The sequence below is a fragment of the Castor canadensis genome, chromosome 13 (genome assembly GCF_047511655.1).
Source record: "Castor canadensis chromosome 13, mCasCan1.hap1v2, whole genome shotgun sequence".
Classification (NCBI taxonomy): Eukaryota; Metazoa; Chordata; class Mammalia; order Rodentia; family Castoridae; genus Castor; species Castor canadensis.
The window spans coordinates 51,412,195-51,438,917 of NC_133398.1; the positions used below are offsets into that span (position 1 = coordinate 51,412,195).

The 26,723-nt window shown below is 35.8% G+C and overlaps 1 protein-coding gene across 8 annotated transcripts in view; it reads right to left on the reverse strand.

Annotated features, from left to right (window-relative positions):
• The window catches only part of Focad (focadhesin), a 285,307-nt gene that overhangs the window by 232,632 nt on the left and 25,952 nt on the right, over positions 1-26,723 (reverse strand). For 7 of the 8 annotated variants that reach the window (XM_074051714.1, XM_074051713.1, XM_074051711.1 and 4 more), the window contains exons 2-4: positions 21,603-21,689; positions 18,829-18,903; positions 16,519-16,673 (exon numbers count right to left, since the gene is read on the reverse strand). In XM_074051714.1, the coding sequence (XP_073907815.1) occupies positions 16,519-16,673; positions 18,829-18,903; positions 21,603-21,659 (287 nt within the window). In that variant the 5' untranslated portion in view covers positions 21,660-21,689. Of the gene's footprint in view, positions 1-16,518; positions 16,674-18,828; positions 18,904-21,602; positions 21,690-26,723 lie in introns of those variants that run through there. The other variant, XM_074051715.1, reaches the window with a different exon arrangement.

Here is a 26,723-nt window from a genome sequence, read left to right on the forward strand (position 1 = left end):
ACAATTTTGAAATAAAGTCCTGCTTTGTAGCTCTTCATCGCCATTCACTTTTACGGAATCAAAACCTCTCTGTAATGGAGGATCCTGGACTATAAGTAATGGTTCTTCACAAGTCCTCACAACAGTAACTTTTATAAAGACCTGAAGATACCTCAACATGGAAATCACAACTGCTCTATCACCAATTTATTAAGAACCTGTTCCTAGGTGTAAATGTTTAGCCTCAGTCACAGAGGGCAGAGATCACAGAGTCTCCTCAGAGTCTCAATGGGATCTGATTCCTTCACACATGTAAATTCTCTAAAACTAACTCACCAAGTCTCAGGATTGTAGACTTGCCTTTTATAAGTAAGTTCCTTATGGTTAATACAAGGTCCCATGGCTCTGACCCAGGCCTGTGCCCCAACTGCGGGGGAAAAGGGGGTCCTCTGTGGTTTGCCTGGGTGGAAGGGTCACTATATTTGGATGCAACTAGAAATGAGCTCTAGCATCTGATTTAAGCTAAAATGACTCCATTCATATGCATCTTAGTTGACTGAAGTCCTCACTCAATTTCTTCCAAGAAATATGTATTTATTAAATGAACCATTTTTTGCAAGTAAAACTATATTAGTTTTCCTTGTAAGACTTATTTGCCATAGGATTAAAGTTTTATAGAGGGCAGACAACAGATCTATGATTTTTAAACAGTTTAGGCTGCTCACCCCTTCCTGAAAGGAACAGAAAGCCAGAGAAAAGCACATACATCATATTTGTATTTAATTCCAAGGGGTTCAGAGAACCACCGAGGGTATCAAATGAAGTCCAGATTTTTAATCTTTAAGTTTCACTTGGTCTCCTTATCTAAATATTTCAAATAGGTTTAGACAGATGACTTCAGATTAATTTTGATTTAAGCTGCTTTAATTCTAATTAGCTAGGGAATCTTGGGTAAGTCACTAATCACAGAGCAATCTAAACATCCTCATCTGTACAATCTAAAATCAGAAATAATAAGCTATCATTTTCTGCCAAATTAAAGAATAAATAAGAGCAATTTAAAGCCAAGCCTAACTCATTTTCGGAAGCCAGCATTACACTCATCCCAAAACCAGAAAAAGACACCTCCAAAAAGGAGAACTATAGGTCAGTCTCCTTAATGAACATCTATGCAAAAATCCTCAATAAAATAATGACAAACTGAATCCAACAACACATCAGAAAGATCATTCACCACTACCAAGTCGCCTTCATCCCAGGGATGCAGGGGTGATTCAACATACACAAATCTATAAATGTAATACAGCACATTAATAGAAGCAAAGACAAAAACCATTTGATTATCTCAATAGATGCAGAAAAAGCCTTTGATAAGATCCAACACCACTTCATGATAAAAGCTCTAAGAAAACTAAGAATAGAAGGAATGTACCTCAACATTGTAAAGGCTATATATGACAAACCTACAGCCAACATCATACTTAATGGAGAAAAACTGATCAGGAATGACACAAGGATGTCCACTATCTCCACTCCTACTCAACATAGTACTGGAATTCCTAGCCAGAGCAATTAGGCAAGAAGAAGAAATACAAGGAATACAAATAGGTAAAGAAACTGTCAAAATATCCCTATTTGCAGACGACATGATCCTATATCTTAAAGACCCAAAAACTCTTAGACACCATAAACAACTACAGCAAGGTGGCAGGATACAAAATCAACTTTCAAAATTCATTAGTTTTTCTATACACCAATAATGAACAAATTAAGAAAGAATATATGGAAACAATTCCATTTTTGATACCCTCAAAAAGAATCAAATCCAAGGAGTTAACTTAACAAAGGATGTGAATGACGTCTACAAAGAGAACTACAAATTCCTGAAGAAAGAGATCGAGGAAGACTACAGAAGATGGAAAGATCTCCTGTGTTCATGGATTGGTAGAATCAACATAGTAAAAATGGCTGTACTACCAAAAGTAATCTACATGTTTAATGCAATTCCCATCAAAATCCCAATGACATTCATAACCAAGATTGAAAAATCTATCCTAAAATTCATTTGGAAACACAAGAGACTATGAATAGCCAAAGCAATACTCAGCAAAAAGAGCAATGCTGGAGGTATCACAATACCTGACTTCAAACTATATTACAAAGCAATAGCATGTTTTATGCATGGTGCTGGCATAAAAACAGACATGAAGACCTGTGGAACAGAATAGAGGACCTGGATATGAATCCACACAACTATGTCTACCTTATTTGGCACTAAAAATATACAATGGAGAAAAGACAGCCTCATCAACAAATGTTGTTGGGAAAAGTGGTTATCCATCTGCAAAAAACTGAAACTAGATCCATGTTTATCATCCTATCCTAGTATCAACTCAAAATGCATCAAGAACCTTAATATCAGACCCGAAACTCTAAAGTTGGTACAGGAAAGAGCAGAAAACACTCTGGAAGTAATAGGCAAGGACTTCCTCAATAGAACCCCAACAGCTCAGCAACTAAGAGCAAGGATGGACAAATGAGAGTTCACAAAACTAAAAAAGTTTCTACACAACAAAAGAAATGGTCTCTAAACTGAAGAGACCACCCACAGAATGGGAGAAGATATTTGCCAGCTATACATCAGACAAAGGACTGATAACCAGAATATACAGGGAACTTAAAAAACTAAACTCTCCCAAAATCAGTGAACCAATAAAGAAGAGGGAAACTGAACTAAACAGAACTTTCTCAAAAGAAGAAATTCAAATGGCCAAAACACACATGAAAAAATGCTCACCATCTCTGGCCATAAAGGAAATGCAAATCAAAACCACACTAAGATTCCACCTCACCCCTGTTAGAAGAGCTATCATCAAAAACACCACCAACAACAGGTGTTGGTGAGGATGTGAGGAAAAGAAACCCTCATACACTGCTTGTGTGAATGCAAGCTAGTGCAACAACTCTGGAAAACAATATGGAAGCTTCTTAAAAATCTAAACATAGATCTGCCATATGATCCAGCAATCCCACTCCTAGGGATATACCCAAAGTAATGTGACTCAGGTTACTCCAGAGGCACCTGCACACCCATGTTTATTGCGGCACTATTCACAATAGCCAAGTTATGGAAACAGCCAAGATGCCCCACCGACGAATGGATTAAGAAAATGTGGTATTTATACACAATGGAATTTTATTCAGCCATGAAGAAGAACGAAATGTTATCATTTGCTGGTAAATGGATGGAATTGGAGAACATCATTCTGAATGAGGTTAGCCTGGCCCAAAAGACCAAAAATCGTATGTTCTCCCTCATATGCGGATTTTAGATCTAGGGCAAATGCAGCAGTGTTGTTGTACTTGGGTCACATGCTAAGAGGAAAGCACATACGGGAGGTACAGGGATAGGTAAGAAACCCAAAACTTGAAAGTGTTTGATGTCCCCACTGCAGAGAAGCTAACACAGAAACCTTAAAGTGACAGAAGTCAGTAAGGGAAGGTGATCTGGAACTAGTAAAAAGGTCAGGTAGAGATGAATCAATTCAGGTTGTAATATACTTGTGCATGAAAGCAATGCTAGGAATCTCTCTGAATAGCTATCCTTATCTCAACTAGCAAAAACGCTTTGTCTTTGTTAATATTGCTCTTGCCTTCTCTTCAACAAAATTGGAGCAGCCATGAAGAAGAACGAAATGTTATCATTCGCTGGTAAATGGATGGAATTGGAGAACATCATTCTGAGTGAGGTTAGCCTGGCTCAAAAGACCAAAAATCGTATGTTCTCCCTCATATGTGGATATTAGATCAAGGGCAAACACAACAAGGGGATTGGACTATGAGCACATGATAAAAGCGAGAGCACACAAGGGAGGGGTGAGGATAGGTAAGACACCTAAAAAACTAGCTAGCATTTGTTGCCCTTAATGCAGAGAAACTAAAGCAGATACCTTAAAGCAACTGAGGCCAATAGGAAAAGGGGACCAGGAACTAGAGAAAAGGTTAGATCAAAAAGAATTAACCTAGAAGGTAACACCCACACACAGGAAATCAATGTGAGTCAATGCCCTGTATAGCTATCCTTATCTCAACCAGCAAAACCCCTTGTTCCTTCCTATTATTGCTTATACTCTCTCTACAACAAAATTAGAGATAAGGGCAAAATAGTTTCTGCTGGGTATTGGGGGGGGAGCGGGAGGGGGTGGAGTGGGTGGTAAGGGAGGGGGTGGGGGCAGGGGGGAGAAATGAACCAAGCCTTGTATGCACATATGAATAATAAAAGAAAAATGAAAAAAAATAAATAAATAAATAAACTCATACTGAAGCCCTAAAAAAAAAAAAAAAATTGGAGAAAAGGGCAGAACAGGTTCTGTCTGGAAGCAAGGGGGGAGGGGAGCAGAGGGAAGGGGTGGGAGACAGGGAGAAATGGCCCAAATAATGTATGCACATATGAATAAATGAATTAAAAAAAAAAAAGGATGGGGATAGGGTGTAAAAAAGAGCAAACAGAAACTAATATGTAACTAAAATTTTAGGGGGGGTTTCAGGAAAAAGAAAACATAAAATTAAGAGTCTGTGATTAAATACTTATAACACATGATAGACAAAGAGTTAATATCCATCAAACAAGAAAAGCAATAAAATAACAACTCATAGAATGGAAAAATAAGCAGAGAATCAAGAATCACAAAGAATAAGATTCATAACATCCAGTATTGGTGGGTCAATGAGGAAATAGGGCACTTTCACATTGAGCATACATTGGTTCAGACTTTATGGAGAGCAATTTCACAATACCTATAAAAATTTAAAATAACACATGCTTATTCCAATAAATTCTGCTTCTAGGAACCCATCCTACAGTTACACCCTGACATATACTCAAAAGAACATATTGCACCACATTCATTATCTTAAAAAGTGAAAGAGAAAAATGCATGTTTACCAATAAGGAAATGGTTAACATATGACACATCTATCTACATGATAGGATATTCTGAAGTTGTTAACAAGTATGCAAACAGATTTGTAACTACTAACATGGAAAAATGTCCATGACAAATTAAATGGGAAAAAAGCTGTTTAAGAACCACTTTCAAACACTTGGAGTGTGTCTACATAAAAGTCTTTTTTATAGGCTTAGAAATGAGATTCCAATTTCACTGGAGTTAGCTGGTACTTAACTCCGTATACCTGAATCTAACTTCGGATACCCTATCTTTCTCTATATCCTAGAGGAAACTAAGATAGAGACTCAGAAGAACCTCTCATACATCCTAATATTGCTGAAACTTTCAAGTCCTATCCTACCTTACTTTTTTTATCAGTACCCAATAAAAAAGTGATTTAAAAAAAGATGACTTTTTTTAAATCAAGTTTTAACACTTACTACTTTCACAATGTAAAAGTATCATTTTTTGCATTTTCAGAAAAGTATGCACAATTTTATTAGTTTAAAAACAGAAGTCAGAGGAGGTCTGCAGGTATGGCTCATTGGTAAAGTGCTTGCCTAGCATGTACATAGCCCTGGGCTCAATCTCCAACACTGCAAAAATAGTAATAATTTATAATCTTAGGTGAAGAAGGACTCTGAACACAAACAGAAGATTAAACCTGATCTCCCAAATAGATAGTATAAGCAAAAATTTAAATAAACAATGAAATAACTAGTGTCTTTTATTTTAAGACCTGTATTCAGTCACAGTTTAGCAAAGACACAAAAAAACATGTTGCTAAATTTGAGAAAGCAGACTTCTGAGGAACACTTTCAGGAACTAGAATTAACCTTTAGACAAGCAGGCTGCATGACTCTGAGGTACACAGGAACATAGAACAGTTAATTAACAAATCAAAGTAAAGACCTTAATCAGAGCAAAAAACAGCTGATTAGATATTATGCTTAACGTATTCATAGTATAACTGTTCTGGGGATATCATTAACAAGAAAGGCACATCCAGCTGCCTACTAGCTATTCCCAGCCCCACCACCTGAATATCTTGTATTCGACATGTCCAAACTTGAACTCATGCTCTCCCCACGCACCTGGTATTCTAATGTTCCCTACACACATGCAGGGAAATCAAACCAGAAATCAATGTGCCACTTTGACATACTCTTTCAGACATCATACTCAATCCACCTCAAATGTTTCACCACCAAAAATTTCACAAATCTATTTCCTCCATCTAGAGTGGAAGCAACCATCACCTCTCACCTGAACACTACCACCTAAACTAATCTCCCTGTTTCCACTCTACCTGTCTATTCTAACGCTAACACTTTCAATTTTGTCTTTATCTTTTTTTTTAATGTCCGTACTGGGGTTTGAACTCAGGGCCTTATGCTTTTTAGGTGAGTTCTACTAAATGAGCCACACCTCAGCTCATTTATCAGCTGTTTGATCTTCATGCTGTAGCCAGAGTGGTCATTTTGGACCCACTGACACCCATTAAACTAAACACTTCAATAAGCTAGGAATGGTGGCACACACATGTAATCCCAGCACTCAGGAGGTTGAGGTGAGAGGATTTCCAGTTCTAGGCCAACATGAGCTACATGGTACAGTCCTGTCTCAAGAAACTTAAAATAAAACCACTTCAACAGATTGCCGCTGTAACCAAGATAAAGATCCAATCTTCCAGATCATCTATCAGGGCCTCCATTGTGTAGCTCCTATCCACTTTCCTAGCCTCATCTAAACCACTTTTCCCTTGTCCAGAGTGTTCTTTCAGCCTTTCTGGTAGCCATCTTTCCTCCTAAACATGGACTTGGCACATGCTATTTCCTGTAAATGTAAAAGTTCTACCCTCTCCCATTTGCCAGATAACTTCTATTCATTCCTTAGTAACTGCCTCAAGAAAGCCTTCTTTGTCCAGCATGACTCAGTGAAGCCCTTCTATTATGGCACTCTCAGCACAATATACTTGATGTGAACACAGTTTCACATGTGTAGTTTATATGACTATAGGTAGATATGCAGAACTATGTGGACATGGCAATAACCTCTAAACCAGCAACTACCTCTGCTTCACTCACCATGACATCATAGCTTTGAGCACAGGAATATAGGAGAAAATATACTTAATAAGGTTTAACAGAAGACTCAATATGGTTGGAGATAGCAAAGGTACTATCATGCTCTGCTCCAGAAGGGACTCCTGAAGGTAATTTCTAGTCCTGCAATTACATGATTTTAAACATGCACATTGAAATTAGAGTATCTAAAAAAGAAGAAAGAAATTAGAGGATCTGATCACTTTAATATCAAAATTCATTATTTAGCTCTTTACTAAATGAATTAATACAAATAGTATTAGTGGTATGGTTAATAAAGATCAGTGATTTCAGGGATTGCACATTTAGTCAATGAATTGTAAATACTGGAAAAGTAAAGTTAATATAATACATTTATGTTATCAAGCAATGAAACAATCCTATTGGTCAAAGGAAGCACCTACTTTTTTGGTTGGAGTTTTGTTTGTTTTCATTAAATACATCTTAATCCAATATTAAAACCAATGTACATTCCTGACAGAATAAAAAAGTCATACCAAAATATTCAGATGGAATATAAAAAATTGCTGTGTTGAAGACTATCAACCATGTAGCTAAATTCATCACATTGCAAATTAACTCTTCTGACTTAATATAAGAACAGCTACAAAAGGCACCTTTTGGAAAATGCTATTTTCTTTTCCTCTCTTCCATCTTAACTCATTTTCATGTGTGAAAATCATTGAATAACCATGGAATTTTTTAAACTTTTCTCTCCAAGCTGCTTCTAAAGAATGGGTACATAAACAGTTTTTAAAATAGGTGGAAAATAACAAACTCTCAAAGAATAGTTTTTCCCAAAAAAAAAAAAAGAAGAAAATGGAGGAGTGAAATCTATTGAATAAATTTAAATCCATGACAATTATATCTGTGATGATTTATTATAATTTTTAAAAAAAGAAAATCTAGCCAGGTGCCAGTGGCTCACAACTGTAATCCAAGATACTTGAGAGGCTGAGATCAAGAGGATCAAATTTTTCGGCCAGCCTAGGCAAATAGTTCTGGAGACCCTATCTCCAAAAAATTACCAAAGAAAAATGGACTGCAAGTGTGGCTCAAGTGGTGATACACCTGCTTTTCGAGCATGAAGCCCTGAGTTCAAATCCCACCAAAAAACAGATCTAACTGGTCGCTACTAAAGGATTCTAAAAAAAATTGTTAGTAAATTAAGGAAGGTTTTATGTATATATCTTGTCTTTCCTTTACAAATTGTACTTTTAGATAACCAAAGAGTAAAAATTGGCAAGATTCCTCTTACAGCAGTATTTGAAATAATAAATGAAGAAAAATGAGAGAATCAGGATGCTACCGTTGTTGAAACCCCTAACCCAATGTATTAATGGGCATAGTCATTAATGTCAACAGCTACTAACAGCACCAAAAAGGAAAACAATCAGATTCTACGTGCCTCCTAGTTAGTGGAAAGACACTATTCTACCTAGAGCACAAAGCTATGCATAGAGCTAATATTCAAATAAGGCTACTTTCCTTTCTTTTGGTTTTGTTTGTTTATTTGTTTTATTTGTTGTTTGTTTTATTTTTGAGACAGGGTCTGGCTATGTTTCCCTGGCTGGCTTTTAAATCACAATCCTCCTGCCTCAGCCTCTCAAGTGCTGGGATTACAGATGTACACCATCCTGCCTGGCATCTAGTCTTGTTTTTAACCTTCTTTCCCCTAGCAACCAAGGCAGTGGTTATTCCTGTTATTATTCCTATTCAGAAAGATCATTTATAATTTAAAAAAAAAATTCCAAAGGAGGAAGAAGGTGGAAAACAGGGCAGTTTACTACCACCCCTGTAAAAAAACAAGTATCTGTGACACTGACCCTTCATCCACTCAATCTCTCCTCCTGCTATCCCTACCAGAGAAAAACATATACACTGTTAGTCACTTATACTTAAGTACAATTACGTTTCAAAGCTAGAGCTGAACTGGATGAAAGATGCCTATTTCCAAGCTCATGGCTCTCCCCAAATTCAATTCCAGTACAGAGAGTTCCTCTGGGAATAACATCCAGGTCTCCTTTGTGTATAAGAAATTAACACTCCTTTTCTACTAATATGTATAAGGGATCCAAACACATGTACGTTCACACAATGAAGACAGCCAATAAAGGGTAAAATTGTGGCCTCCAAAAAGATATATCTAAGTCTAACTTGCTATATCTATGAATGTGACTTTATATGGACATAACATCTTTACTAATATAATTAAGTTAAGGATCTCAAGATGAGATCAAGCTGAGTGGGTCTTACAACCCAGTAACTGGTATCCTTATAAGAGATAGAAAAGGAATATTTAAGACAGAGACACAGAGAGAAGGTAACATGAGAATACAGAGGAAGAGACTGGAGTTATGCAGCCACTAGCCTAGATATGCCACAAGTTGTTTGTAGTGTGAAGCTAGAAGAGACATAAAGAAGATTCTCAGAGACTCCAAAATGAACTAACCCTGCTGATACTTTGGTTGTGATCTTCTATTCTCCAGAATTATGAAAGAATAAGTGTTGTTTTAAACCACCAAGTTTATGGTCATTTGATACAGCAGAGCTAGGAAATTGACACACACACACTCACTGGCAGAGCTGACTAATCCAACTGCAGGTCCTACCCTTAGAAATCTTTAGTTGAGGTGAAAAATTCCAATCTCAGCCTGGCTATCTCTTATATATAAGAGATGGTGACCCAGGAGCAGGTGGCAGTGAAGTAAGAAGCAGAGAAAGTCTGCAGCAAAATACAAGAATGAGACACACAGACTGTATCCAATCTATTTCTGAGGACCACATGCATTCCTATTCTTAGGACATTTTGTACCCTTCTTTATTTAAAAAAGTGAAAAAGTCAGGTGCTAGTGGCTCATGCCTGTAATCCTAGCTACTTGGGAGCTGACGCAGTTTGAGGCCAGCCCAAGCAGTTTGCAAAACTCCATCTCCAAAATAACTAGACCAAAATGACTGGAGCTGTGGCTCAAGCAGTAGAATATCAACTTTGCAAGCTTGAAGCCCTGAATTCAGACATCAGTCCCACCAAAAATATATACATATATATCAACCTTTTATGCTCATGCTAGTTCAAGTAGCTTTCTGTAACTGGTGGTCCAAAGGATCCTAACATGCTCAGGACCTATTACCTGATCAATAAAGATCAGGTAGAACAAGTCTTTTCTTCCAAAAAAGGTAAATTTACACAAGAAAGGAAAGTGAAAGAGACTTCAAGACTAAGCCACAATTGTAGTAGCAAGAGAATACAAAAGGATTTTCACTGAAAATCCTGGCATAAAAGCCAGGACTCAGTTCATATGTCTTCAACATCAATGCTGAAGATCCCAAAAGCTATATAGAAGAAACCCAAAAAAGTTTTTTGGCCCAGTTGTACAAACTATGCTAATTATAAAATCATTCATGCAAATTGGTTTGCACTAGGCAGATATAATATAAGTATATAATCACTATTGTGTATATAAATAATGCATTTAGGACTGACTTGATTGTAATACGAAGCACTGCTCAGGTAAGCTCAGTCTGTTTCAGAAAAGACTACAAATAATGGTTGGCTCTTTGCTTTCAAAATATATGAAAGATGAGGCAGGCATTAGGAAACACCCGTATTTGACAGAGGATAGAATAAACAAGTATTTTGGTTGAAGAGAATGACATAAATATCCCAAAGGGGCACTTCCCTGGGTCTCATGGGAGCAAATGGTACAAATGTGGCCAAGTGTCTTTTCAACTAGACAGGATTTAAGATCCCAGAACAGAATAATTGGGTTAGCTTTAAGAACACACAGGAAGTCAACAGCAAATAAGAGTGACAAATATCAGATTAATGATCAAATCATTGTCTAAATGCATTATAAAACCATGAGGAAACAGAGACAAAGATAGAGGAAAGGAGGGAGAAAATTAAAAAACAATTCTGGAGACCTCATGCCTAAATAAAAGATTTAAAAATGTTCCTTTAAAAAAAAACTAAGATATTAAAAAAAATATCTAAAAGATACAATGCTATTTAGCTTTTGCTTGAGAAAGTTCAGTATGCTCACTTGTCTTGTAAGTACCAGAAAACAGCCAAATTTTTTCTGAAGCATTTTTCCATTATAAAAGTAATATGTTCAATAGCCACTGTTCTTAAACCACCTAGAAATCACCTAGAAACTTCTTAGCATAACATACAACTCTTAAAATAGAAGATTTTGTGACAAACAAAGCATTCAGGCAGATCAACAAACTTAAAAAGAAATAGGGCAGAATGTCCTAGATGAGAAAAGTGGCTGGAATTACTTTTCTGTTTATAAGCTTCAAGTTGAGAGAGATCCTAGGATTTTAGAGAAAGAAAAGGGATTGGGGAAAAAGAGAAGAAGAACATCTGGAAACAAACTAATAGACTTAAAAGGAAAATTTTAAAGACAAGATGGGGAAACAGGCAGGATCTACTAATTCTGTCACTCTCTGATAACAGCAAAATGAGCAATACCAATGTATATATAAACCCTGAAACTATCTCAAATTCATGAAATAATACTCTACACTCATGTGCAAATTAAAGCAGGCTGTCTTCCCTAAGCCTGGAGGTAACCTCATAAGGGCATTCCTCCTTGGTCCTTCTTCTCCAGCCAAGTAAAATAAAGGGAAAGAAGCTAAATAGTACAGAAAATCTTCAATAATACAAGAAGATATGAATAGTGTGTCTCCTACATTATAACAAAGTAATTAAGTTCCCTGAGGAAAAGAATCATCAGTAAAAGGGAAGACCCTGAGACAAGAATTTTTTCAGTGAATTATCATAAATCTTAACTCCAAATAATTCTCAGAATCATTTCTAATCATTAGACCTTCATTAATCAATGATCAAAGACTCATTGAATCCAACAGCTTTAGCCAGAACCCACTAAGGGAATTTTTAATATCCTCTACAAGATTTCATTAGGTAGGCTATAAAAAATACACTTTAATTTCCCACACATAATTTCCAACCCATTAATACACTTAATATTCCCAAAATTCATCAAGTGCAGATCCCTTCCCTGTTTGGAAGCACACAAGGCAGACAACTCAAATGCTAGCCTAGTTTATATGGAGCATAACTACTCTACATTTTTAAAAGAAGAGGCGCGGGTGGGAGAGAAAGCAGTTGAAACAAAATTACAGGCTGTCATGACACCTCGATATTGAAAACTGAATACCTAGTTCCACAGGAGAGGAAGATTTTATTCACAATCCTGTTACTAAGCAACTGTAACAATGGCTGCATGAGCTTTCCAGAAGCTAGCATAGTTAAGGAAAAAAAAAAAAAAACTCTGCTCCGGGAATCTTTGTCTCAGGATAAATTCAATATAAAAAGAAAACTAAACAAAACTGAAAACAATCTAAACTCAAAACAAGCAACTCTTCAAAGGACAAGAAAAGTACGTGCTACTTTTTATCATTTACTTTAATTTCAGTTTCAGTTAATTTCTAAATTCACATTCAATGGGTGATAATGATTTCCTTACTTCGTGTTCTTTGTGGTCCCTTTTTTTCTTCACCCTGCCTAGGGAAGTGTTTTTTTTCAAATTTCCTTACTGATTAAAAGAACATTTTAGAGTGCTTAAATCCATTTCTTTGTTTACAGAAGCTATAAAAACGAGTTTACAGTTGTTTCATGTTGCCTCAGCTTTGAACCATGAACACTTTAGGACATCAAACTATTCCTTTGAAGAGAACAGTCTCTCAAGCAAAGCCAGACACTTTCCCAGCCACTCCCTGAAGTTTAGACAACCAGAGCACTGCAAATGTCAAGTCTTTTTCAAAGTTAGACTATACAATGAAGCAGGCTCTAAACCAAAGTCTCACAAATTATGTGCTGGCTTTCAGAAGGAGGGGTGGCTTCGCTATGTGTTCCAAGGTTATGTTACACACTTAGACCTGCAAGGACCACAAGCAAGTTATAGGGCTGGGAGAAATGGCTTCATCTACTTTTACTTCCATCTTTTTTGAGGCTTTCAACCTCTGCTGCAATGGTAAGAAACCTCCACAAACCACATTCTCTAAGTATCGATTCTGTAGAAAGCTTCTTCTCACTGTTGGCTTTTTCTTTCCCCGCCCCCATCCACTATCTTGGAGCATGAAGGAATTAAGGTGGATAATAGGCAAGATGGAAACAAAGTTTTAGCATCATTTTTCTAAATCAAAGATAAGCAATCATGACATAGCTCTGTTCCCAAGGTGCTTCTAGAGTCAGATAAACCTCTATTTTAAGAAGAGAAATTCAGAGACACATAGAAACGTAAATATTAGAAACTGAAAGCTCAGTATCTCAGTCAAAATCATTCCTTCTTTTAGATACCAAAGACAGAAATAGTTCTGTGTCTCAAAGATTCCCTGAGCAGCATTTGGAAGACAAGGATGTTTGCATCTTCTGTTTTCAATTAGCTTGTGTTTCTTAAATTTGATTCTCATGTTGCTTAAAAAAAAAAAAAACATAAACAATACAAAGTTTAGCCTTTGTAATTACTACAAATCTCAGAGCTCTGCTACTTGAAATAAAGCAAAAGAAGAAAATTTGCTTTCTTCATACAAATAATTATAACCCCTACTGAAAACAACAAAGCAAACTTAGCACTTACGTAATACATTTAATGATCAAACTGATTCAAAATTAAATTGAAATCCAAGCACAGTGGCAGAAGCCTATAGTCCCAGTGAGCAGGAGGATGAGGAAGGAGGATTCCTTAAGTACAGGTGTTTTGAACCAGCCTGGACAACATAGGAGAACCTCAACTCGAAAAACAACAACAAAAATTAAACCAGCTCACATCAGGATCTACCCTGTTCACAGCCCCCTGTGGCTAACAGTTTAGACTATATGAACTTTCTCAGATAAGAAACTTTTTTTAATACCAATATCCTTACAGTGTTAAAATTCCTATATCTGTTTAGTGTAAAATTCAAGAGTTTCTTCCACATCTTGGACATCTTAACCACCATGTATAAGATTGTCTGTTCTCCCAAAAGACTGGAAAAAATAGGGAATTGCTAAATTATGATTTATCTAGATAATGGAATGTTATACAACTAGAAAAATTTAGAAAACTCTTCATGTACTTTATGGAATAAGTTCCAAGATATTTTTTCACTAAAAATGCAATGTAAAGAATATTTTATATACATACATATACACATATATATTAGGATACTAGGTCTTGAAAAAGGCAAATACTTTTACATATAAATTTTATCTATATGTATATAGAATATCTTTAAAAAGAAATAAGACCTAGCAACAGTTTTGTCCTCGTGGAAAAAAAACAGAGACAGGGTAGGACTGAGGTTCTGCCTCATATACTCAAAATCTGAATGTATTGCCTATTCAAAGACTACATTGTTAAATTTTTAAAAACTAAGCCTATGGATAATTATAGGCAGATGGCATGCTTACTGACTATTAGCAAAGCTTTTACTTTGAGATTTACAACAGTGATGATGAATTTATACTAATGTGTGAACTGTATTGCACCAACAAATTTTTCTAACATAATTTTCTGTAATTAAAGGTAGAGTCCAATCCAGTCTAATTACCATTAAAAAACACAGAAGAAAAAAAAATAGACAGTCGGCATTGTCCTCAGCTTCTGAAACTCTAATATAAGTAGTACAACTTCACAATGCAAGTTGATTTTATGTTCACAGATTTTAAGGCATTTGAAAACTGTTTAGAGGAAAAGGAATACTATTACCAGCATCTGACACAAAATCTAGGTAGCTAGTTTAATGCTAACAAGAGGGAGGGCGGGAGGGAAAGAGAAAGAGATATAAAAATCTTCCTCAAAATCATTTTCAATGGTATACAAGTTATTCTAAAATTATTCTGTGTGTGTGCACACATACATAGGACCAGAAAGAGAGAAAGTGAGAACATTTTTAGCCTATAATACTTACTGAGAAATATTTAATCATCTACTAAGTGTCAGAGTTAGCTACATATTAACAGACAGGTAAGAACATATTTATGGATATATATAATAATGACGATGATGCCAAAGGAGAAGGGGAAGGAGCACTCCATGCACAGGTGGAGTGCATGCGAAGGCTCAGGAAATCTGAAGAGTTGTGTGTGTCAGAACAGAGAGATCATGGGAGGAAACATAGCTTGAGTAGGAGACTGGCACTGGTTTGAAAAGGTCTTATACATGCTATACATGGTCTATAAGCTACAGACTTATAGTTATAGACAGCAAAATGTAAAGGAAAGCCACGGTGCTAACAATACACAAAGAATAAGAAAAAGTAATACAGGATGTGAATAGATCAGAGTACATTATATGCATATATGAAAACATTATGATGAACCTCCTTACTATGTACAATTTAATACATTCAATAAATAAAACCTAATTTAAAAATACACAAAGAGGTGGTCTGAGGAAACAGAATAGAATTTATGAAGAGAGATGAAAATGTTAAGTAGCCTAATAGACTTCAAGCCCAGGAAGGTATCTTCTACAGATTAGTAGTTACACCTGCTGTCCCTCTCCGCTGAAGCAGAACAAAAGACTGAACACTCAACTCTATTATATGACAATAAAGAGGAGTAAAAATCAACATGAGAACAAGTAATACCATGAAGAAGCAGAGGAAGGAGGCAGGGTGACAGCTGGGGGAAAGGGTAGAAGCCTAAATGATTCAAAGTAGGCAAAAATGAAGGCTTATAAGACCATTTCTTGAAACAAGGAGTAGTATTTCCTTTTCCAGGAATTGTTTTGGGTTTTTTCGGGGGAGGGAGGGTGGGTTGTATTTTTGTTTTGGTGTGCTGTGGACTGACCCCAGGGCTTTATATGCCAGGAACTCATTTTACCACTGAGCTACATACCCAGGCCTTAGAGAGTATTTACAAGAAATGCTCATTGGTTCAAATGTGGTCCTGTCTGACTAGCTCAGAAAGAGTAGGCTCTTGCTACACCTTGTAATTCTTTACCCTCAATCTATGAATGAATGAAATATGGCTATGTCAAACAAACTCAAAGAACAAAACATTATTCACTTGAATAATCACCAAGAAGACATTCCAAAATCATGAAATACTTTTATAGAAATTAGTATTATCATTTTCTAGCGCAGATTACTAGTGCCAAGGGCTGACTGGGTACTGAAATTACAGTGTATAGACTGCATCACTGTGGAAGAAGAAATGCCTATGGGCCACCTTCTTTCTTAAAAGAAATCAAGAATTTATATTGATATAGTGAATTATAATCTAACTACTTGTTTTTCTCATAAAAAGAGCAACAATAAAGTAGAGCCTCAAAGCTTAACTTTAGCACATGATAAGTGCCAAAGTTATAAGATTTAAATTAGCATGATTTTACCACATGTGAAATATAAACTCATAATATTTTAAGGGAAATAAAAAAGATTTGCAAGTAGAGTGAATACTGACCCTTAAAAGGGAATTAACGAATTTTTTTCTAAAAATGTAAATCATTAATCACAGATGGAATAAAGTGTACCTGGCTGAAGGAATCAGGTTGAGTATCCCGTTGAGAACATAGCTGAACTCTGCATGATTCTGAGCAACAAGTGCCACCAGACCCTCACAGCAGGCTGTTCGAACAACTACATTGTCACTGCAACACTCCTCCCACAGCAAGTTTAAAGCAGGAGTCTGAAATCAAATCAGTGATTAAAAGACACTTCTGATGGGCAGCAAACACACACACAAGCATAGCCATTCATCAACGTATAATTCATGCACAATGGGCTAGCTTTCCTGTAGCAATAGTATGCTATTGTCACTCTGTTCCTAGAATAAACTAAAGTCAATTTTCCAAGACAGGGAAATGTTTGAAATTTCTCTCTCTGATATCTGGGCTGCAGATACCTGCTGGCTGCAGGTAGAAAGACAACCCGAGTTCTAGCAATACAACACATTTAAGACTCCATTCTAGCACATGCTCAAATCTAGCAATGTAACCAGACACCAACAGTACTAGTCTATCAGTTAGTCTGTTAAACTGCAAATATTATCTAGGCTTCAAGCCTTAAATGGCAATGACATTGTCAGAAAATGTTTTGCTCTCCTATCACCAACTTCTATTGCCTGAAGGCACTCTACCACCACCCACAATGCCCCTGCCACAGTTTGTTCAAGTTTATCTTATGTGGGCCCTGATACAAGAGAGAAATAGGAAAGAGCACCATAAAGCTGCTCATCCCATAACCCACGAAAAACACTATGACTTTTCCCCTCTCATTCTTGCATTCATCTTCTGACAGAAAGATACTGATGGGCACATAAGTAAACACAAATTCTTATTTTGAAACACTCTATTAAAGCAGGTATGCTAGCTTTTATAACTTTTTCAGGAACTCATGATCCCAAAAAAGATTCAGTGATGATGATAAGCCAGTATTTGAATGTTTTACGTGTTAAGTCCATTTCGATTTATGCCTGTTTTTGTTCTTTATTAAAAACTAAAAAGAACTCTTAGTAAAGCTTTTTTTCCTTTCTCTTGACACAATTTATTAGAGAAATGTGTAATCTGAATGAAAACTGGAGATCCCCAGCTCATAAGAAGAATAGAAACCAACAACATATTGTGCCCACTTTACAACTACAGCTGGCTGAGAGCCATTTCAGTCTTAGCATCCCAGTATGAAAAGAGCAACAGAGTTAGTTAACAGTCAATCACTGTAGGAAGGAAATACTTATATTCCATTTTTCCTCTTAGTCTGAAGAAAATTATATTCACCTGTATGGATAATATCAAAGGGCTCTAAATGCCATTACTCTATTACTAAGTCAGAAAAACAAAATAAATGAATAAGCCAAGTGTTGCCTCAGGTAATAACATGTCTTCATGGAAATAAGCATTCATTTATTAGTGGAAGTAGAAATATGTAGTTACAGGGATTTGACATTCAATAAATCTTAGCAATTTAGGTAAAACTACTAGATCTTCTCCAAGTACATAATGTGATTAACAGCAGGATTAGGATCAGGGTTCTCAAAAAACCTACTTTAGGACTACATACAAACACCAGATAAATGTCAATTAGTGAAGCATATCACTACACTTCCCCATGTCAGCAGTGTGAAGGAATATAAACTACAGTGGTTAGTCAAAAAGAATGTGAGGAAAAGAAAATTGGTTTATTTCTGTTGTGAAAAGAAATCTTACTTCCATCATCCATGTTCTCTGTAGAATGTACCAGAATACCTCTGTGAAGTAGTTTTCCCAACCAGCATATCAAAATACACAACACTGATCAACTAAATCCCAAGTGGTATGTCTCAGGCATGGTTTCAACTTTGGCACTCACTGGTCCTGTGTGTGGGATGGGAAATTTCCCTCCAGCTTCAACAGTCAATGTGTGAACTTTCCAACTTAGAAATTCACAATTGGGGCTAACTGGAACACACAAAATCTCCTACTCCCAAACACAGCCACTGTTTTTATTTTCTGTATTAGTCAAAAACATTCCCTAAGAGGTAACTGTCAACTTTCCATAAAGCATGCCTTCCCTCATTCCACCCATGTTATTTTCTATAAACAGTCATGAGAAACCCCCCCTCCTCGCGCCCCTCCATGCCTTACTCCTAGAATCTATTGTAATAATCCTAAATTTTTTTTAAAATGCTACAGAATATGGGAGGGGAGAGGAGGGAATGGGAAGGGGGGAGAGGGAAGGGAAGGGAATGGAATTCTCAGAGTTCAAAATAATTTCTATGGTAAGTTGAGGGAAACGTGACAAGTCTGTATATGATCCAGCTAGTAGCAATATCTTAATAGAATTAGAACACACAGTTAAACACAGACCTGGTTTGTGGATTGGTGGATCTTTTCTGAAAAGCCACTTTCTTTTAGGACTGCAGCAATAAGATGGCCCACAGCCTAAAAAAATAAATAAATAAATAAATAAATGAATAAAGGAACACATTCCCTCAGAAGTTCTTTCCAAATAGTGCATTTAAGATAACTAACATCAAAAATAGTTGGTGTGAGTATGATGTGAATATGTCAGACAACCAACTGGTTATCAATAAAATTCTCATTCAATGTGCACTGAATTGGGTAATCTACAGATACATAACTTCCAATCTTCAACTTTCAAGCATTTTTATCCCAGGTTACCAATAAGCAAGCTATAGTTCACAGATGTTAAGAAAATTGCCAATTTTCACTCAAATTGCTACCACTTAGTACAAAAGACAAGTTGAGACTGTCTAATCTATTATACCATAAGACAAATGAGAAACCTCAGTCTTTAAAATTATCTTTGCATCTAAATAAAATCCATTTTGTTTCCTCATGCCCTTAGTGAAGATGAAGAAAAAATTTCATCCCTATCTGTACGGAGACAGCCCACAGACTGGTCTTCCTTATTCCACCATTGTCCTCCCCCTTCTAAGCCCCGTTACTTTATCATTTTTTTCATAGGTTTCAGCCCTAATTTAATAAGTTTTCAGTCTCATAAATCTCTAAAAAATTTTCCATATCCTGCTTTAGTCAAAGAGCCAAAATTACATTCAAGATTCTTATAAAAGTGTTGATTACATAAATACATAAATATTATTGCCTTTTACCACCTCAGTTTCATACCCCTAGGGCATCACTATGCAGCACTCTGTCTGAGAGCAAATAGGCTGACAACAATCATAGCCATTCTGTGTGCTGAGGAAATCTTCATTACTACGACTGTCTATCCTATGCTGGAGCCTTGTGTTTTATAACTGAAAGTAGCTGTTAGTCTTGCAAAGTCTCCAGAAAAGTTCAAAACACCACACAACACCCATTCCCTTTGGGTGCACGTGTGTGTGTGTGTGTGTGTGTGTGTATGTTTCAGACACTGGAACTAACATAAGACCTCAATGCTTGAGGATCTCAGTTTTGTGAAATAAGTCACTCACGGTAACATTGTTTAGTTAAATTTACTGTCTCTCACCTCCTAGCAAAAGGATAAACAAGAAATGAGGAGTTCCTGTTGTACAAAACATAGCATATTTCATTAGGTATCTTGACATCAACTGCAAGATACACCATTATCTACCACAGAGAAAGAAAAAAAACTATCAATCAATAGCATACAAGGCTTCTCATAATTTAGGATTTGATTTTACATTAATGAAGAAGCTCTTTTAAACTTATTTAAAAATTCATGGCCAAGTTTACAAGTGTGAAGTCAGTACCAACTACATCTCAACAGCTGCCAGCCTTATGAGAACCAATCCAATTCCAAAGAAGTTAAAATGTAAAGAAAAAAAATGTATTTGTGAATCAATGAAATATGGTACTAACACTAAACAATGGTTACAAAAAAAAAAACAATAACAAGTATCTGATTCACAGAAGACAGAGCATATCACAAGAACTAATAAAACTAATATGAAATGCAATGGGGATAGCAAAAGCTATAGTTCATATTTAAAGGACTAAAAGAAAATAATGTTAATTTAATACATATCTCTACTCCTAACAATGTTCAACTTCTCTAATTTGCTTTTTAATTCATCCTTAATAAATCAAAGATAGTAGCCTAAATTGGTTTGAAAATATAAAACATAAAGATAAATTAGCCTACATTACTACTTAAGTTTTTCATCAGAATTTAAATAGACATTCTACACTAAACAGCACACATACACTTTCATTAATTTAACAGGAACACATCCGGGCATTTCTCTTTATCTATGCTAATGAAAATTGTGGGCAGTGTCCTCCAAGCTGTCATTGTCTTCTTCATGGGAAGAACCTGTGCTGCACAGAGCAGGGTATGACTCCAACCCAGTCAGGTAGAAGGGAATCTTGCATAAGGAGGGTCCTACTCCTCATGGAAGGGTTCCCCACCACCCAGCTAAGTCAATTCCCATGCAGGCATCTCCGAAGTTAACCCGACAAAGTGTCCGAGACGCTGTCCATGGTTAAGTCTTCAGGCTGGCTTCTGCTGGTTGCTTAGCTTTACTCATAGGAAAAGATAACAAGGTATTATATAGTACCTTGATTAAGCAGAATCCTTCTACTTAGCTAATGGCTAACCAGAAAATCATCTTGGTTTTAACTCTTTGTCCTATTTATGGAAAAGCTCACTAAATTAAATTACTCCTACCTCAGTAGATGCATCAAATTGTATTAATCCAGATATTTTAATAATTGAATTCATTATTATAAAAATCTATTATTTTTAATAGTTGTAAATGAGTAAATATAAATCTACAGATAAATCTATATAAATATAAATCTGCAAATATAAATCTCTCATACACTGTGGATGTATACAACCATTTACCTCTGTTCTGAATAATTAATTACAGGCAACAAAAACACATCTTAGGAGCAAACTGGTTAATCAAGGTTTTATTATTCAAGGGGAAAAAATATGACATAAATAGAAGCTGAGATTGACCACTTTCAAATATTTTCCTATTTCAAACATATTTTTGCAAATTAACTCATCAACAGTTGTTTAGTAAAATAAGTCTCTATATGTAGAAGATATGTAAAAACATTAAATGTTAAAAATATAAAGTTCAATTAACCATCCACCAAAAAAGCTCATTTGTTACCAAGAAGCAAAAATAAATAAATATAATTACCTGTGATTGGATAAGAGAATTTGGAAAATCAAACCTTTTCCTGATATCATCTGACATTTTTGCTTCTTACATGTATGTATACAGCTTCTGTAACCAAAACAAAAGAATACTTGTTAGTCCTCCAACTGGTGCTGGCCTCCAAACCAACTGTTCCTCAAATGATAAGAATGTAAGTCATTTCAAAAACCACAATGGGAATAAGACATTAGGATCTACAGAGTAATCACTGGCACAAACTTCTTTGTTAACCCCTTCAATATTCAAATGTCATTAGTAAATAAACTAAAACTGGCCAAGAACTTTGGGTTTTTCCATGAGAGTTAGCCCTGAAACAGATGACTTCACATTATAGAACCTAAAAAAAAAAAAAAGTTCAACCACACATTTGAGCTATAAATTAATCCTGTTGTGGATCAAACGCATACAGGAGAAAGAGTCAAACTGTATAAACTGTGCCTCCCTTTGGAATAAGCTCTCACTCAAGCACTAATCTAACTGCTGATGACAAATGTGTCACCTAGGTGAACTTTTTTCAGAAAGTATATACTTAGAAAAGAAAGTCACACATCAAAACAAACTGTCTCCTAAAAAGAAAACAAGCAAACAATTACCACCAATTTTTAATATTAATACCACACTTCTTATTCCTACTGTATTCTCCAACAACAAAAAAAAATGCAAAAGATGGATAATGTGAAGGCATGGAACTAATAAGAGGATTTCCTAAATAACTCAATTTATCCTATTTCTAGGCAGAAATTACTCTGAACCCACCAAATTGCATTACTCTGAAAAGTAGTTGCTTTAGATTGCCTATTTATTACAACATAATGTAAAATAAAATTCATGTCAATGCAATATACTGGTGAAGTGCTATGGTTTGGATATGGTTTCACTGTGTCCCCCAAGGGTTTATGTGTTGAAATTTAATCCCCATTATAAGTTATTCAGAGAGCAGAAACTCAATTGAAATAAGGTACTTAGAGGTAGGGCCCTTGGGAGATGATTAGGATTAGATAAATTCATCAGAGTGGAGCCTTCATGATTAATTCTAGCAGCTTTATAGGAACAAGGAGAAAAACCAGAAGAGAGATGCATACTTCCTGTCCCTTGTCATGTAATGCCCTCAGCCTCCTTAGTACTGCCAGAAAGAAGGAAATGACTAAATGCATGCCCTTGACCCTCCAGAACTATGACCTAAATAAATCTCTTTATAAAGTTACACAGCCTCAGATATTTCATAATAGTGACACAAACTGATTAATACATTGGGTTACTTCATAAAAACAAGTGACAAAACCATTCTCTTGATCCCAAAAAAAATGAAGCACATTGCATTGATCCTGCAGCATCTTTCTATTTTCCTTCCTTTCTTCCAAAGCTAAACTCCCCTATTTAGCAATTTATCCTGACTTTTTTTTCCAACATCTATGTCCCAATTTAGTGCCTTAAGTTTGACATTCCATAGCCCTGAGACAACTTGTTCTAAAATTGCAAACTATCTCCCTATCTAAATTTATTCATTACCTTAAGCAAGTCAGAACTTCTTCAACATCCCAATTGTGCCAGTTACAAATTTCTTGGAATTTCTTCTTTGAATTCCACAATATATCATAACATAATTTCCTAAAATACATCCTTGGGAAACTCAGGAAAAAGTTTGGAGGAGAAAAAATTCTACGAGAACAATATTCATATCTTAAAAATGCATTCATTCACTTAACAAATACTTATTAGATGCCTATTATCTAAGTTCTGGGGCTACATAGTAAATAAAATAAAAATCTCTGTACTTGTGGAGTTTACAGTCTAGTAACCAGAGGCAAAGAATTAGCCAGGTGTCAGTGGCTCACCCCTGCAATCCTAGCTACTTGAGAGGCTGAGATCAGAAGGATCACAGTTCAAGGCCAGCCTGAACAGACAGTTCAGGAGAGCCCACCTCCAAAAATAACCAGAGGTATGTCTCAATAAGTAGAGCGTCTGCTTCGCAAGCATGAAGCCCTGAGTTCAAACCTCAGTCCCACCAAAAAAAAAAAGGGGAGGCAAGGAATACATAAAGTATAAATACATAAAGTATAATATATTAGAAGGTGATAAGTGCTAAGGAAAAAAGGAAAGCAGAGAAAGGGAACGTGCAATGGGGAAAGGTGACTTTGTGCTTTAAATAGGGTGATCAGGATTACTTTCTCCTAGAGGGGTTGGAATTTGAACAGACTTAAAAGAAGGGAATTAGTAACCTAATTGGGGGAACACTGTCACAGAAACAGGAAATGGGTAATGAAAAAGCCCTACACTAAGGAAGTGTTTAAGACCTGTCTTAGGAAAAACAAAGAGACGAGCACAGTGTGCAATGCAAGAGGGAAAAAATGGTAAAGTCAGAGAATCAATGAAAAGTCAGATCATAAAAGGTCTTGTAAGTCACTAGAAGGACTGATACATTTATCCTGATGAAATGAGAAGTCATTGTAGAAAGAAGTGATATATTTTTTAATAGAATCAGTTGAGGCAAGAAGTCAGAAAGCTGGGCATGGTGGCATATGCCTGTGATCCCAGCACTGAGGAGGCTGAAGCAGGAGGATCACAACTTCAAGTCCAGACTGGGCTATACAGCAAGACTCTGTCTCAAAACAACAAAAGAAGTGGTCAGATTCTAGATATATTTGAAGGGAGAGACAATATGGATTCAACAATAGTATAAGAGAAAGAAAAAGTCAAGGCTAACTCCAAGGTTTTTAATCTGGGCAACTTTATTTTTAATCTCAATTTCTTTGGGCATTTTATACACTAAACAGAAAAATTTCTATATTACTTCTTACCATGGCACTTTTTTAATTAAAGGAAAGGATGAAGTTGCAGAAACAAGTTTTGTGGGGAAGACCAGAAATTGCACTTTGGATAGTTAAGTTTTAGATGCATAATAGATACTCAAGTGAGGATGTCAGATAGAATACATAGAATGCCCCACTATATGGGGCATTATATATTCTCTCTATATGCTCCCACTATTTAAAGACTAAATACCTTTCATAGCATAACTCTGTTACATCTTTCCCACCTGGCCACATCTAACAGTAGTCACCTTGCTTTTGCTACTATTGCCTTTGTTCTGACTCATACCATCTTGTGACCATCTACATCAGGATTGGGATTTCTGTAAAGTGCCAATCAGCAACTATTCAAATAAGCTATTATAGCATGAAAGCCGCTCTAGGTAATACATAAAGAAATTATCATTGTGATCCAGTAAAATTTTCTTTATAAAAACAGATCCTGGTGTGCATGATAACTATTTTTTAATTAATTTCTAAACATTTCTTGACACAGTTGCTACAATTAGCATCCAAATTTGGTTCTGTGCTTCCAGGAAGCAAAGTAAATATATAAATAACTCATATGCCACTTTTATTATTTAAAACATGGAAAAGTAAAGAAAGCAAAGTTTTTTATGCCCTTAAGCTCAGAAAGAAATTTCTCACATCATGAGAATATGAAATACAGTGTTCTCAATAACTTAAGCAAAAGGAAGTTTTATATTACTTCTTTTTTAAACAACCTCAAATAAAGCCATTGGTATAATGTAACATATACTTCAGCAAGAATCTCAGCTAATGGGGTCCAAGTACAACATTTTTTGATGATCTAACCTGACTCAATGGAAGATAGAATTCAGAGTACCTAAAGAAGAGATGGTAATCTACATGTCACATAATAGACTTCTTCAAATGTCAACAGTGACAGAACTACAGAAGAAAATGTTGGCTGTATTCTCTGATCCTGGCCCAGAATGCTTGAATTCCTACTTGGCTTTGGGGACTAGATGAGCAGCTACTTAGGCTAATAGTCTATCTTAGCAGAAAAGGAGCTAAACAATCCAAAAAGATGGCTTTGTCTTCAAGAGGTGGACCACTGTGATTAGAGTGCTGTTTTTATCAAAATTACCTAAGTACAGATGCCAAATACCTAAGCTTATAAAAGACAGCCCTAATTTCAGTGTGACACTTTATAGAGAATGAATACATTTTAAAAAGCTATAGTAACTTTATCTTTCCTAACAAATGGCCATTATGCATTCTCAAACTACTACCCAAGCTACAATGATTTGTTATCATCCTTGATTTGCTATTCTTAGGCTACAAATTGCAAGTGTCTTTCATCTGCTAGAGACTTATACTTAAGGTTAATCACAACCATTTGGCCTTTCAGGGCATAAAAACATCATATTCTCTTAGGGAATTTCAAAAACGATACACATGCTAGCATTAGCACTGGTGTGGAATGTGTCCTAATTTATTTTTAATCTCAACTTCCTTTCAGCATTTTATACATTAAAGACAAATAACATATATTACTTCTTGTGATGGCGTTCTTACTAAAAGGAAAGCAGTCACACTATGATCCATAAATCACATGCTAAAAAAGCGTTTGATTTTAAAAGATTTATCTTCACTGTCATTATGCCTTTTTGTCCATCTAAATCTAAAGCAGAAAGAGAATTTTTCATGAGGTCTTTAAACTCGCCATGAATCAAAGCATTTGTTAATATAAGCAATTATCATATTATCTACCAAGGTGTTTCAGCCCCTTAAGAATACTTCCAAGAAAATAAATCTATCAATTGTACTCTAAAAGAAATAAAAGAGCAGCACATAGATAAAGAGCTTTCAAGTTTTCCTCTCAGTTTCTCTAGTATATAAAAATATGTACCACATATCACATAAAAGTACTTAATGAAAAACTTCAAATAAAGGGCATAATCTGAAAAACAAGAGAAAACCTATCTAATGATACCAGTGCTGCAAAAACCCAGCAGAGGGAACAAGTGATTATATAGGACAGTTGGAGGACACAGGAGCAAGAGGTAATAGAGAAAGACATCTGACTCTGAGCACTCTTGACTACCAAATTTCTATATAAGAACTCAAAGGCAGCAATCTGGGTGGAAGTTAATGCTATCTGGAGTACATTCTTAAATCTAGTTTACATGAATAACGTCAGTAAACTGGAAAAAAAAAGTGTTTCATTCATATTAATTGGAACCTCTGTTTTACAGACACATCTAGGACTTACATTATTTCTAACAGTTTATCAACTATTGCAATTATCAGTTATGGGATTTACTAA